Source organism: Nerophis lumbriciformis, linkage group LG10, assembly GCF_033978685.3.
Source record: "Nerophis lumbriciformis linkage group LG10, RoL_Nlum_v2.1, whole genome shotgun sequence".
NCBI lineage: Eukaryota > Metazoa > Chordata > Actinopteri > Syngnathiformes > Syngnathidae > Nerophis > Nerophis lumbriciformis.
Window position 1 is genome coordinate 17952753 of NC_084557.2, and position 14167 is coordinate 17966919.

Here is a 14167-nt window from a genome sequence, read left to right on the forward strand (position 1 = left end):
GTTCTTTTGGAAAAAGTCATTGCATCCGTCAAAAGTTGGACCGAATCCGACTTTTTGACTCAGCTTCTCTTGCCTGTCGAGCAACAACAAAGGCAGAGTGCGTGTGCGTTTGTGTGCGCGTTGCATTGTTATTTATTCTTTTTGTCCGTCTCAGCACTCAGTGGGGTGTTGGTAACCCGGTTCAAAACCGAAAGACCTTAGAGCAGGGGTGGGAAACTTATTTTAGCTCAGGGGCCACATTGACAACCATCTATTCCTGCGTTGCCCGGACGGTCATTTATACATATAACAACTTCAGATTGTTTTTTTTTTTGTTTTACTTCTGCCCAAAATAGAACAAGCACACTGACAAAGCTTAACCTATTGTTACTATAACAATCTACAAGGTTAATATAGCTGGCTTCTCTTCCTTCCCCTCCATTTTTCTGCTTTCTTTTGTATCTCTTGTTATTACGTATATGTATTGTTGCATTTGACCAACTGTATTGTTGATAATAGAGCTAAATTATTGGTATTATTCATTATCAATAGTGCTATTTCAATTGGTATTTGTATTGCTCCAATTGTAGTGTAATAATGCTCATTGTCATTTCTATATTATTTATTTCACTAACTGCTTCTTTGCTATCACTTTTACCATCATATTTGTACATATCATATTTGCTGATGTTGCTCTATTGCTGTTGCTGTTATTGTTGTTTGCTGTTGTTGTTGCTGTTGTTCTTGTTGTTGTTTGCTGTTATTATTGTTGTCTCTCTGTCTTATCCCTCTCTTGTCCCCACAATTTCCCCCTCTGTCTTCCTTTTTTTCTCTTTCTATCCCCTCTTGCCCCGGCCCGGCTGCACCAAATGATAATATAAATACATTTAATAAAGTCAAATACAAATAAGGCAACAAGAGAAGTATCCTACACTTCTCTTTTGTAAAGTAAATTTGTACAGCCGATATGGGCATCTACATCAACTATATGATTTGCCTGAGAAGCTAGACAGGACAAAAAAAAATAGAACAAGCACATTCTAAAAAAAAAGGACATATCACATATAATCCTCTTGACAGAACATTTTAAGTTAGTTGAAAATTGTGAGGAAAAGAAATGGTGCAGTTTCAAAAATACCATGACGAACACAATGAAATTAGACTTTATCTCAGTGTATCTACAAAGTAATTCAACTTTAAGTCAAGGCCCATCTAGGATTGAACAAAAATCATAAAGCATAAACAAAAACTCATATGTAGCAACTACCTCATTTGTCATTTGTGTTTTACATTGTGTCGAGGGGGAGGAGTCGCAGCTCCGCTATCGTGTACCTCTTGCCTGGTATGCTTGCTCGCCCCGGTATAAACTATTTGCTTGCCTAACAGAATTGCTATTGGGACATCCACTGCACACTGCAAAAACTAAAATCTAAGTAAGATTAAATATCTCAAATAAGGGTGATATTTATTTTCTGTCTGATAAGATAATTCTTCTCACTAAGCAGATTTTATGTTAGAGTGTTTTACTTGTTTTAAGTGTTTTGGTCGTAGATTATCTCAGTAAGATATTACAGCTTGTTGCTGAGATTTTATGACCTATATTGAGTAAAACATGCTTGAAACTAAAATATCAACTGTTGCAAAGCTGTGTCATCAACACTCACAAGTATAAAACTACTTTTTTAAAGTAATAATTTCTTACTTCAAGCATGAAAAAAAAATCATGATGCCAAGCGCATATCATTATGTCAAGATAATGGCACTAGCATTTACTTACTTTAAGAATATTTTTCAACATATTGAGCAAAAAGGTCTCTTTTTTTATACCAAAAAAAGTGCACTTGTTATTAGTGAGAATATACTTATTTTTTTAAGTATTTTTGGGTTCATTGAGGTTAGCTAATTTTTCTTGTTTTGGAAAGTCTTGACAAGCCGAATTTTCTTGTTCTATTGGCAGATCATTTTGCTTAGTTCAAGTGAAATACCCCTAATTTTTTCTTTTATTTTTCTTGTTTTTGAACACTGACTTTTTGCAGTGTGGACACATTCACACATAACGTCACCTTTATCGTTAGTTTTTAAGCCAAAATGCGTCCGTTCTCCCTTTTATGTCTACACACTGTGTCTGCTTGTAAGTACTCTGTGATTGTGCGCTGCCGAACATGCTCGTCTGCTCATAAACCAGCAATAACACGACGTGACGACGACGACGGGGGCACGGGGAAGTGGCGGACCGGTACTTTTCAGAGGCGGTATACTACCGAATATGATTCATTAGTATCGTGGTGCTATACTAATACCGGTATACCGTACAGGCCTATTAGCAAGTTAAAGGGGAACATTATCACGAGACCTATGTAAGCGTCAATATATACCTTGATGTTGCAGAAAAAAAGACCATATATTTTTTTAACCGATTTCCGAACTCTAAATGGGTGAATTTTGGCGAATTAAACGCCTTTCTAATATTCGCTCTCGGAGCGATGACGTCACAACGTGGCGTCACATCGGGAAGCAATCCGCCATTTTCTCAAACACCGAGTCAAATCAGCTCTGTTATTTTCTGTTTTTTCGACTGTTTTCCGTACCTTGGAGACATCATGCCTCGTCGGTGTGTTGTCGGAGGGTGTAACAACACGAACAGGGACGATTCAAGTTGCACCAGTGGCCCAAAGATGCAAAAGTGGCAAGAAATTGGACGTTTGTTCCGCACACTTTACCGACGAAGGCTATGCTACGACAGAGATGGCAAGAATGTGTGGATATCCTGCGACACTCAAAGCAGATGCATTTCCAACGATAAAGTCAAAGAAATCCGCCGCCAGACCCCCATTGAATCTGCCGGAGTGTGTGAGCAATTCAGGGACAAAGGACCTCGTTAGCACGGCAAGCAATGGCGGCAGTTTGTTCTCGCAGACGAGCGAGCTAAACCCCCTGGATGTCTTGGCTCACACCGTCAAGAGAAGAATATCGACCCTAGCTCCCCTGGCCTGCTGACATGAGGGTATGTCTACAGAATATATTAATTGATGAAAATTGGGCTGTCTGCACTCTCAAAGTGCATGTTGTTGCCAAATGTATTTCATATGCTGTAAACCTAGTTCATAGTTGTTAGTTTCCTTTAATGCCAAACAAACACATACCAATCGTTGGTTAGAAAGCGATCGCCGAATTCATCCTCGCTTTCTCCCGTGTCGCTGGCTGTCGTGTCGTTTTCGTCGGTTTCGCTTGCATACGGTTCAAACCGATATGGCTCAATAGCTTCAGTTTCTTCTTCAATTTCGTTTTCGCTACCTGCCTCCACACTACAACCATCCGTTTCAATACATTCGTAATCTGTTGAATCGCTTAAGCCGCTGAAATCCGAGTCTGAATCCGAGCTAATGTCGCTATAGCTTGCTGTTCTTTCCGCCATGTTTGTTTGTGTTGGCTTCACTATGTGACGTCACAGGAAAATGGACGGGTGGTTAAAATCAGGTACTTTGAAGCTTTTTTTAGGGATATTGCGTGATGGGTAAAATTTTGAAAAAACTTCGAAAAATGGGAACTGATTTTTAATGGTTTTAACAATTCTGAAATTGTGATAATGTTCCCCTTTAAGACCAGATGTGACATTTGCTATGCCAACTAATGGCGGAGATTGCGTGTTCCTCAAAGATTTGTTTGCAACTTAAAACATAAATAGCAGAATTCGTATCCAATCTCATCTCAAAACATTCTTAAGTTGAGTTACCACTGCACTAATTTAAATATCTCATCAGAAAGCGCTATTTATTTTGTGTCTCAACACAACTAACAGCCCCCAAAAGAGATTGTTATTATTGCCGTTTTTTGGAACTTAGGTTTGCATGTTCTGTTCTGTTGCTTGGTAAATATCGAGCTCGGGGGGAGTCGAGAGAGAAAAATAGTAGATGAGCTCCAAAGCCGTGTTGGAAATTAATCTTAGGACATATTAAAACCCGCTTTCCTTCCGCTCACATCTTCATGAGCCCTGCGGCGCTTCGATTGGTCTAATTTCCCCTCACTCCCATCTCCTCCCACGGTGACTTCACTCCTCTGGTTTTGTCTCTTGCTAGAACAAACCGTTAATGGTAATTCCACTATAAATTCAGCATGTATGTTGCGTTAATTTCGTATGTAATCTGCATACGCGATGTAATCACCAGCATTGCATATTCCTTATGTCCCTGGAATACAAATGATAAATTGTCTGTTTATGTTTTTCTCTCTCTCTCTCTCCTTTGTTGGCTTGACATCCCATGGAAACAATTTTCTAAAAAGATTCTTTCTTTCTCTTTTCTGACAGTTTTTCATCGTCCTGCTGATAATTCTCCTGGCAGAAGTGATATTAGTCATCCTGTTCTTTGTGTACACAGATAAGGTGGGTTCAATTTGTTTTCCCTGCTATCTGAATTGAGTGACGTTCTGTTCTCGGTTTTTCCCTCGTTACTTTCTAAAAGTGACGTCTCCCACACGTCGAGGAGGATATCGGACAAAAAAGGAAAATGCAAAGAGGGGTGCGAATGCATGAAACGCATCCGCATTCTCAGTAGAGGTCGTCCGCTGTCAAAGGTTAGAAGGCAAAATGCAGGCTAATCCCTGCCAGTTGCCACAAGTGCTCCAGAGCACATTTCCCATGACCCCTGTTCAGTTCAAGTTAGGTGTGCAGACATGTGCTGACGACAGATGACAAAATTTAAAGCTGGAGAGATTATTGATATCCTTGTGCTGTCTGGAGTTTGATGGAGTCTTCCGTCAAATTGTTCCGCAAATAGGCCATCTTGAAGGCAACAAATGTTTTTCATACGATGAGCAGTGAAGGAGCACTAAGCTCAGTTGTCAAGGACAAATCAAGTCATTGTATTTAAAAAAGCTGTTGTAGTGTTGTCCCCATACCCAATATGTTGGTGCCGGTACCAAAATTATTTTGATACTTTTCGGTACTTTTCTAAATAAAGGGGACCACAAAAAATTGCATTATTGGCTTTATTTTAACAAAAAATCTTAGGGTACATTAAACATATGTTTCTTATTGCAAGTTTGTCCTTAAATAAAATAGTGAACATAAAAGACAACTTGTCTTTTATTAGTAAGTAAGCAAACAAAGGCTCCTAATTTAGCTGCTAACTTATGCAGTAACCTATTGTGTCATTTATCATTCTATTATTTTGTCAACATTATTAAGGACAAGTGGTAGAAAATTAATTATTAATCTACTTGTTCATTTACTGTTAATATCTGCTTACTTTCTCTTTTAACATGTTCTATCTACACTTCTCTTCAAATGTAATAATCACTTATTCTTCTGTTGTTTGATACTTTACATTAGTTTTGGATGATACCAAAAATTTGGGTATCAATCCGATACCAGGGTCGTTTCGGATCATGCATTGGTCATATTCAAAGTCCTCATGTATCCAGGGACATATTTCCTGAGTTTATAAACATGATATACATTTTTAAAAAACGAAAGAAGATGTGATGCCAAAAAATATCTACGTAATAATAGTATCGACTAGATACGCTACTGTACTTGGTATCAATACAGTGGATATTAGGTGTAGATCCACCAATGGCGTTTGTTTACATTGAGACGCCGGTGAGCTACGGTGTGTAGTGAAACATGTTTAGCTATTCCTCGTCCTGCAGGGATGATACTTGTAAGAAACGTACTTTATTTCTCGCCATGGAGACCAGGATTAATGATTTAGAAGTAGCTAAAACACTGCAGACTGGGGCTGGACTTTAGCCGCTAGCTAGCTAGCCATGTCTTAAAGCACCTCTTCCTGAGGGCGATTCATTGTTATAACTTCACCTTTATCATTAGTTTTTAAGCCAAAATGCGTCCGTTCTCCCTTTTCTGTCTACACACTGTGTCTGTTTGTAAGTACTCTGTGATTGTGCGCTACCGAACATGCTCCTCTGCTCGTAAACCAGCAATGACACGACGTGACGACGGCGGGGGGGGGGGCGGTATAGTACCTAATATGATTCATTAGTATCGCGGTACTATACTAATACCGGTATACCGTACAACCCTAGTGTGTTGTATCAGATTACTCGATTAATCAATCGATTACTAAAATAAATGATAAATGCAGCCCAATTTCAATTCAAATTATACAGATGAATTGAATTGTATCGCGGTTAATCACAGTATGTCCATTGTTAACTCATAATTAATCGCAATTAATCGCAAACAGAATTTTTTTTTATCTTTAATTGGTGTGCCTTACAATAATATGCACCCAACATGAAACTGGACAGTTTGTTTGTTTTATGCAAATGTTAAACATTACACTCTTTTAAACAGCTCAACGCAAAATGGACACAAGCACTCTTTAACAGACACATACCCACACTCTCTCTCTCTCACACACACACACACACACACACACACACACACACACACACTCCCACAGAGACAGACGCAAGACATTTTCCACCTGGGGTCTAATCCAGTCCCTTAGTGGTTTTTCTCTCTCCCATTACAGTGGAACTTTGATTTATGAACGTATTAAATTCTTAAACGGGGTTCGTAAATATAAAAGTGAGTTTACTAAAGCAAATTCATACATAATAAACAACAGAAACATGAAAAATGGGTTCCAACCTTGACAAGAGTCCATATTTTAGTAAATGCTTGTATACTTTGAACACACTATAAAGCGCTATACAGTATTGAATATCAAAGAAATATAACGAGGGGGTGATGGACCAACTTTAATTATTTTGTATTGTTTTATTTTTTTTATTTTAGCCTGTCCTTTCCAGACACATGGTCAAATAATATGATTACTCTTAATGCCAATATCGGCTGTACATATTTACTTAACAAAAGAGAAGTGTTGAGATATTTGCATTATTTGCATTTAACTTTATTAAATGATTGGATATATTATATATATTAAAGTTTGGCGTGACATATATATATATATACATAAGTATATATACAGGTACATATATACATAAGTATATATATATATATATATATATATATATATATATATATATATATATATATATATATATATATACGGTATACATATATATGTATGTATATATTTATATATAAATGTGTATATATATATATATATATATATACTTATGTATATATATATACATACATATGTATATATACATAAGTATATGTATTTATACACATAAGTATATATGTGTATATATATATGTACATATGTGTATATATATATATATATATACTTATGTATATATATATATACATTCATAAGTATATGTATATATATATACATAAGTGTATTCATATATACATAAGTATATGTATATATACATAAGTATATGTATATATACACATAAGTATATATGTGTATATATATATATATATGTACATATGTGTATATATATATATATATATATATATATATATATATATATATATATATATATATATATATATATATATATATATATATATATATATGTGTGTGTATGTATATATATATATATACCACATAGCCAGGGCCAAATGTATTTTCCATCTTGTATGGTCCTTATTGATATATGGTGAGTGATTAAATATTAAATGTTGACTACATAACAATAAAGTAAATATTGTCTGACTATTTATCTCAATCCCGGCAGGACTGTAGCTAATTCTCCCTCTCTGTTTAGAGATGTTTGTTCAAATTTAGTCTTCCAAACAGATAAAGGAATTCATTTAACTGTAAATCCATTCTTAGATTTGGATCAGGTCTCCAGGCGCACCCAGCCAGGAGCAAATAAGTCTGAGTCTTATCTTGCTAATATTATTGGCTAACTTTGGTGGAGGAAAAAATCTTCACCTTGATCCTTCCTATGTAACTCAAACAGAGAGCTCTGCCCGTGACCTGTAAAGTCGCACAAAGTTGGTAGAAAAAAGTAGCAAAGAGAATTTGCTAAGTTTAAATTCCTAGGAAACTTGAGTTCTCCTTTAGAAACAAGTACCTCATTTACATCTCTTCCAGTGAACGACAATTGTCTTTTACGTCGCTCCTATTTGCCAAAAATGAAAGTGTTGCTGCAGTTTTAAACCAAAAGGAATGTGAAACCAAACCACAGTAATACTGATACCTACCAAATATATTTCCAGTAGCCAATATATAGTCGTTAGAAAGAAAGAACAGAACACACAATTAAAACGCTGTCTTCATCGCATGCTTTAATGTAGCTACAGGAAAATGAGTGTCCAGTCAGACTTCTTCCCTCTCGTGGAATCTGCTATGCCATGTGAGGGTCTCCTCATCTGCTAGAGGCTGTGATCAGAGGAATCGTTAATCGTCTTCTGCTACTTGATCTCCTGATCACAAGGCATTTATTAACACGTTTGGAAGACATACCACAGCTGGCTGCTTTAAACGTATATTGACAGACGCCTGCGACACCCTTTTAGTCTTTCCAATACCCTTATTTATGACTGTCGATTCGGCCATAATCCATCCTAAAATTGTTTCCACCTGCTGGTGTTGTATCGGAGAAACGTCTTCTTCTTCCTCACACTTATTTAGTGTGTCCATGGCTGTTTTTCCATTTAGTGCAGTCCATCTGGTTACGCAATCTGGTACATGGGTTCTTAAATTTAACATTTGGTTGGTTTGGTTAAGTCAGTGTTTTTCAACCACTAGTGTGCCGTGAGATACAGTCTGGTGTGCCGTGGGAGATTATTTAATTTCACCTATTTGGGTTAAAAATATTTTTTACAAACCAGTAATTATAGTCTGCAAATTATGTGTTGTTGTTGAGCGTCGGTGCTGTCCAGAGCTCGGCAGAGTAACTGTGTAATACTCTTCCATATCAGTAGGTGGCAGCAGGTATCTAATTGCTTTGTTGCTGTCGGAAACAGCGGGAGGCAGTGTGCAGGTAAAAAGGTGTCTAATGCTTAAACCAAAAATAAACAAAAGGTGAGTGCCCCTAAGAAAAGGCATTGAAGCTGAGGGAAGGCTATGCAGAACGAAACTAAAACTGAACTGGCTACAAAGTAAACAAAAACAGAATGCTGGACGACAGCAAAGACTTACTGTGGAGCAAAGACGGCGTCCACAATGTACATCCGAACGTGACAATCAACGATGTCCCCACAAAGAAGGATAAAAACAACTGAAATAATCTTGATTGCTAAAACAAAGTAGATGCGAGAAATATCGCTCAAAGGAAGACATGAAACTGCTACAGGAAAATACCAAAAAAAAAGAAAAAGCCACCAAAATAGGAGCGCAAGACAAGACCAAAAAACTCCAAATAAGTCACGGCGTGATGTGACAGGTCGTGACAGTACCGTATTTTTCGGACTGTAAGTCGCTCCGGAGTATAAGTCGCACCGGCCGAAAATGCATAATAAAGAAGGAAAAAAACATATATAAGTCACATTTTTGGGGGAAATTTATTCGATAAAACCCAACACCAAGAACAGACATTTGAAAGGCAATTTTAATAAAGAATAGTGAACAACAGGCTGAATAAGTGTACATTATATGAGGCATAAATAACCAACTGAGAACGTGCCTGGTATGTTAACGTAACATATTATAGTAAGAGTCATTCAAATAACTATAACATATAGAACATGCTATACGTTTACCAAACAATCTGTCACTCCTAAATCCCATGAAATCTTATACGTCTAGTCTCTTACGTGAATGAGCTAAATAATATTATTTGATATGTTACGGTAATGTGTTAATAATTTCACACATAAGTCGCTCCTGAGTATAAGTCGCACCCCCGGCTAAACTATGAAAAAAAAACTGCGACTTATAGTCCGAAAAATACGGTACACCTACTTTGAGACAAAAGCTATAGTGATGCATGGTTGGTTATGGTTTAAAGTCATATCCAACACTTGGGACAAGTTTTTTCTGTCAATTTTGTAATGATTTCTGCTGGTGGTGTGCCTCCGGATTTTTTCAACGCAAAAAATGTGCCTTGGCTCAAAAAAGGTTGAAAAACACTGGGTTAAGTCATGACCTACTTTTATTTCCTCTGAATCAGTGATTCTCAAACTGTGGTACGTGTACCATTAGTGGTACGAGGGTTCCAAAGAATTACTGGATTAAAGTACAGTGTTGTATTTTCCTATAATCAAACACAGTGTTAATGTTCAAACGATGTGTGTAATGCTACAGTGGCCAAAATTATAAAATATATTATGAGGAACTCGCATGACTGCAATTGTTGTGACCCCCAAGCAGCAGACGATGAACAGGTTAGATGAATTTAATTAACAAACAGAGGAGAATGCAGTCTTGCACGAAACAGTTCACAAACATAAAGCAATCTTCGAGCACTGAGGAGTGCTCGAGACAGGCATAAATAGGGACATGCTGATTGGCAGCAGGTGTGGACCGGCTGCCAATCAACAGCAGGTGATGGAAGAACCACAGTGCTCAGCGGGACAAACAGGAAATGGAAACAAAATAAGAGCACTGATGGGAAGTAAATACAAAACAAGGAAACAAACCGAAATGAATTGACAGATCGTCACATATATTTGTAAAATTAAAACTTCCGCCTTGTTTTTAATGAATACTTAGGAAGTTAGGCCTACTACGCTTCTTTGTTTTAATGTAGGTCATAGGGTTATACGGTATACCTGTATTAGTATAGTACCGCGATGCTAATGAATCATTTTCGGTACTATACCGCCTCACAACATCTTTCGTTTTTTTAATTATGTTTATAAACTCAAGAAATATGTCCCTGGACACATGAGGACTTTGAATATGACCAATGTATGATCCTGTAACTACTTGGTATCAGATTGATACCCAAATGTGTGGTATCATCCTAAACTAATGTAAAGTATCAAACAACAGAAGAATGAGTGATTATTACATTTTAACAGAAGTGTAGATAGAACATGTTAAAAGAGAAAGTAAGCAGATATTAACAGTAAATGAACAAGTAGATTAATAATTCATTTTCTACCACTCGTCCTTAATAATGTTGACGAAATAATAGAATGGAAAATGACACAATATGTTACTGCATATGTCAGCAGCTAAATTAGGAGTCTTTGTTTACTTACTAATAAAAGAAAATTTGTCTTGTAAGTTCACTATTTTATTTAAGGACAAACTTGCAATAAGAAACATATGTTTAATGTACCCTAAGATTTTTTTGTTAAAATAAAGCCAATAATGCAATTTTGTGTGGTACCCATTATTTAGAAAAGTACCGGAAAGTATCGAAATAATTTTGGTACCGGCACCAACATATTGTGTACACTCGTTGGTCATTATGGTGTTTTTTTCTGAGGTGGTACTTGTTGAAAAAGTTTGAGAACCACTGCTCTAAGTTATACAAAGCAAATCAATTTGCTTTTTGAAATTGTCTAATTTATCTTTATATACATAATTAAATGTCGAAAGTGGATTTTAGGAGTTTAATTAGGCACATGATTAAAGGGGACCTATAATGAATTTCATCTTCTCTGACTTAAAAATTTTACAATGTTGGATACTCGTGGTAATTAATGTCAAAGGGTCATTTTGGCGTGAGCTTGCACGCAGTTTTGGATGCCTCTATTCGCAGGGTTCTGCTGTCTGGCCACATTGTGACTGGACATACTTATCAGCTTCAGGCTGTGAGGAAACACAAATTGCATTTTCTAAAGAACGACAAAAAGCTCCCCCACAGAAAGAAAGGTTGCCATAGATCCAACTTTTCAAGAAAAGTGCACAAAAGCTGCTTTTAGGTATGACTTTGCTGTATGTCCTTCCCCATGCACAGCGCTGTTCCGCAGCAAATGCCATACAGAAGCTGTACTATAATAAAGTCACGTCCTGCAGTTAGCAACCAGCTGACTCCAGCAGATGGCCGGGCCACAAACCAGATTATTGCCATCCGTCTTTAACGCTGTGACCTCATTGTTTCTCTGTCAACCCGACACGCCAAGCCAAACAACGGTAAAGGTTTATTAGCTCACAATGCGGAAGCACAACCTGGCAAGAGGACAAGGAGAGCAGCAGAGCATGTGCAGCAGGATGTAGGGCGGAAAGGAAAAAAAAACATTGCAGGAAGGGGGAAGGTTGAGAGGGAAAGCAGTTAGACCCAGGAGAGGGAGAAGCGGGATATTAAAGATGTGAAAGAAATGAGGCTGCTGAAAGAGAGAGTGCATGTAAATAGTATAGATAGAACAGTACAAGTGCCAAGGTTGTTTGTCCATTCACATGTTAACAGGTCACAAATCACCCTCTTTTCCATGTATATCACGCAAGTTAAGTACCGTATTTTTTGGACTATAAGGCGCACTTAAAATCCTTTCGTTTTCTCAAAAGTCGACAGTGCGCCTTATAACCCGATGCGGCAAATGTACGGAATAATTTTGGTTGTGCATACCGGCCTCGAAGCTATTTTATTTGGTACATGGTGAAATGATAAGTGTGACCAGATGGCAGTCACACATAAGAGATACGTGTAGACTGAAATATGATGGCACTCACACATAAGAGATACGTGTAGCCTGCAATATGACTCAAGTAAACAACACCGATATTGTATATGTTCCATTGAAAATATAGAACATTACACACGGCGCTCGAAAATGTATCAAAATGTTTTACTCCCACTTTGGTAAACTAGGAAGCCGCAATGCTTGATGGATTGTGCTGTGATTCAACATACGAGTATTATTATGGTGTGTGTATAAGGTAAGTCATATTAACTGGCGTTTTATTTCGCAATATTATGCAAAAGCAACTACCTGTTGATGGGTATTTGGGATCTGCATAAGTCCTGAAAATTTACGCTCGTCCACCCTTGTAGTCCGTACCGAAACCGTGGTCCATAAGCTTCTTCTTTTTCTCTATCTTCTTGTTATGGGACATTCATCCTCCACTGTTGCCATTTCTAATATAAAGTAGTGTAAAGTTCTTACTTATATATGTCATTAAACTCGCCATGAAAGCGCTAAAACATACCGGTGTAGTGAGTTTACATTATTCACCCAAGGAACTTTAGTTACTAGAGAGTTCCGGTCGGATGTTTTTTCACAGGACACATTTTCGGCGTTGATGCTGCTCCGTTATTGATTTAAGTAAAATCTGAATGTCATTAAAACAGTTAGCTCCATTTGTAACACTTCTTCCACCCCCGTCCTTGCACGCTACACCGCTACAACAAAGATGACGGAAAAAAGATGCTTGAAGCGACTGTCAGAAAGCGGCTTGAAGATGATCTGTAAAATATAATCCATGCAACATTTTGACCAAAGAACCACCATTACATGTTATGTTGACCACAAGGAAGTGTATTCCATTTAGAAAAAAAATAATAATAATATGACTCCTTTAATGCGCCCTATAATCCGGTGCGCCTTTTGTATGAAAAAAAAACCTGACTAGACCCGCTCATCAGCAGTGCGCCTTATAATCCGGTGTGCCCTATGGTCCGGAAAATACGGTAATGTTTGTGTGATGGCACACAAGATGATGATAATGAATAACACTTCTGTCTGGGAGGACAATCAATGACTCGAAAGACAAAATGAAAAACTCAACAAAAGTGAAAAAAGTGTTTGCCTGTATGCTACCTTCAAATCAAATCAAACTTTATTTATAAAACGATTTTCATACATTAAACAATTGCAACACAAAGTGCTTTTTAGACTTACAAATAATGCCCTGATGACCCACATACAGTACACAAACACACACACTATAATGAATGCATGTAAGTAAGTAAGTTTTATTTATAAAGCGCTTTTCATAGATAAAATCAAAACGCGCTGTACAAAACATAGGTGAAGTAAAACAACAATTCAATGAAAACAACAAGGGCAACATCATAAAAAAGATACAAAGTGGATTAAAATTGATAGTTAAAAGGTGCATTAACTAAAAGTCTTCTTAAAAAGAGAAGTTTTCAAATGTTTCTTAAAAGTTTCAACACAGTCAAGATCACCCAAAGACTGGTGCAAATTGTTCCAGAGTCTGGGAGCTATAGCCTGGAATGCCATGTCTCCATGGGTTTTAAAGTGAGTTTTTGAGATCTTTAGAAGACCCTGGCCTGAAGACCGGAAAGCTGCGCCCTGAAGAGTAGGGGCATAGCAAGTCAGTGATGTACTGAGGGGCCCCACCATGCAATGTACAGAATGTCAGGACAAAAATGTGAAACTCAATTCGAAATTTAACTGGAAGCCAATGAATACTGGATACAATTGGGGCAATATGGGCTG

The 14167-nt window shown here is 37.2% G+C and overlaps 1 protein-coding gene across 4 annotated transcripts in view; it reads left to right on the forward strand.

The window, feature by feature from the left end:
* Window positions 1-14167, forward strand: part of tspan9a (tetraspanin 9a) — a 636097-nt gene that overhangs the window by 582610 nt on the left and 39320 nt on the right. For all 4 annotated transcript variants that reach the window (XM_061970155.2, XM_061970154.2, XM_061970156.2 and 1 more), the window contains one exon: window positions 4286-4360. In XM_061970155.2, the coding sequence (XP_061826139.1) occupies window positions 4286-4360 (75 nt within the window). The remainder of the gene's footprint in view (window positions 1-4285; window positions 4361-14167) is intronic.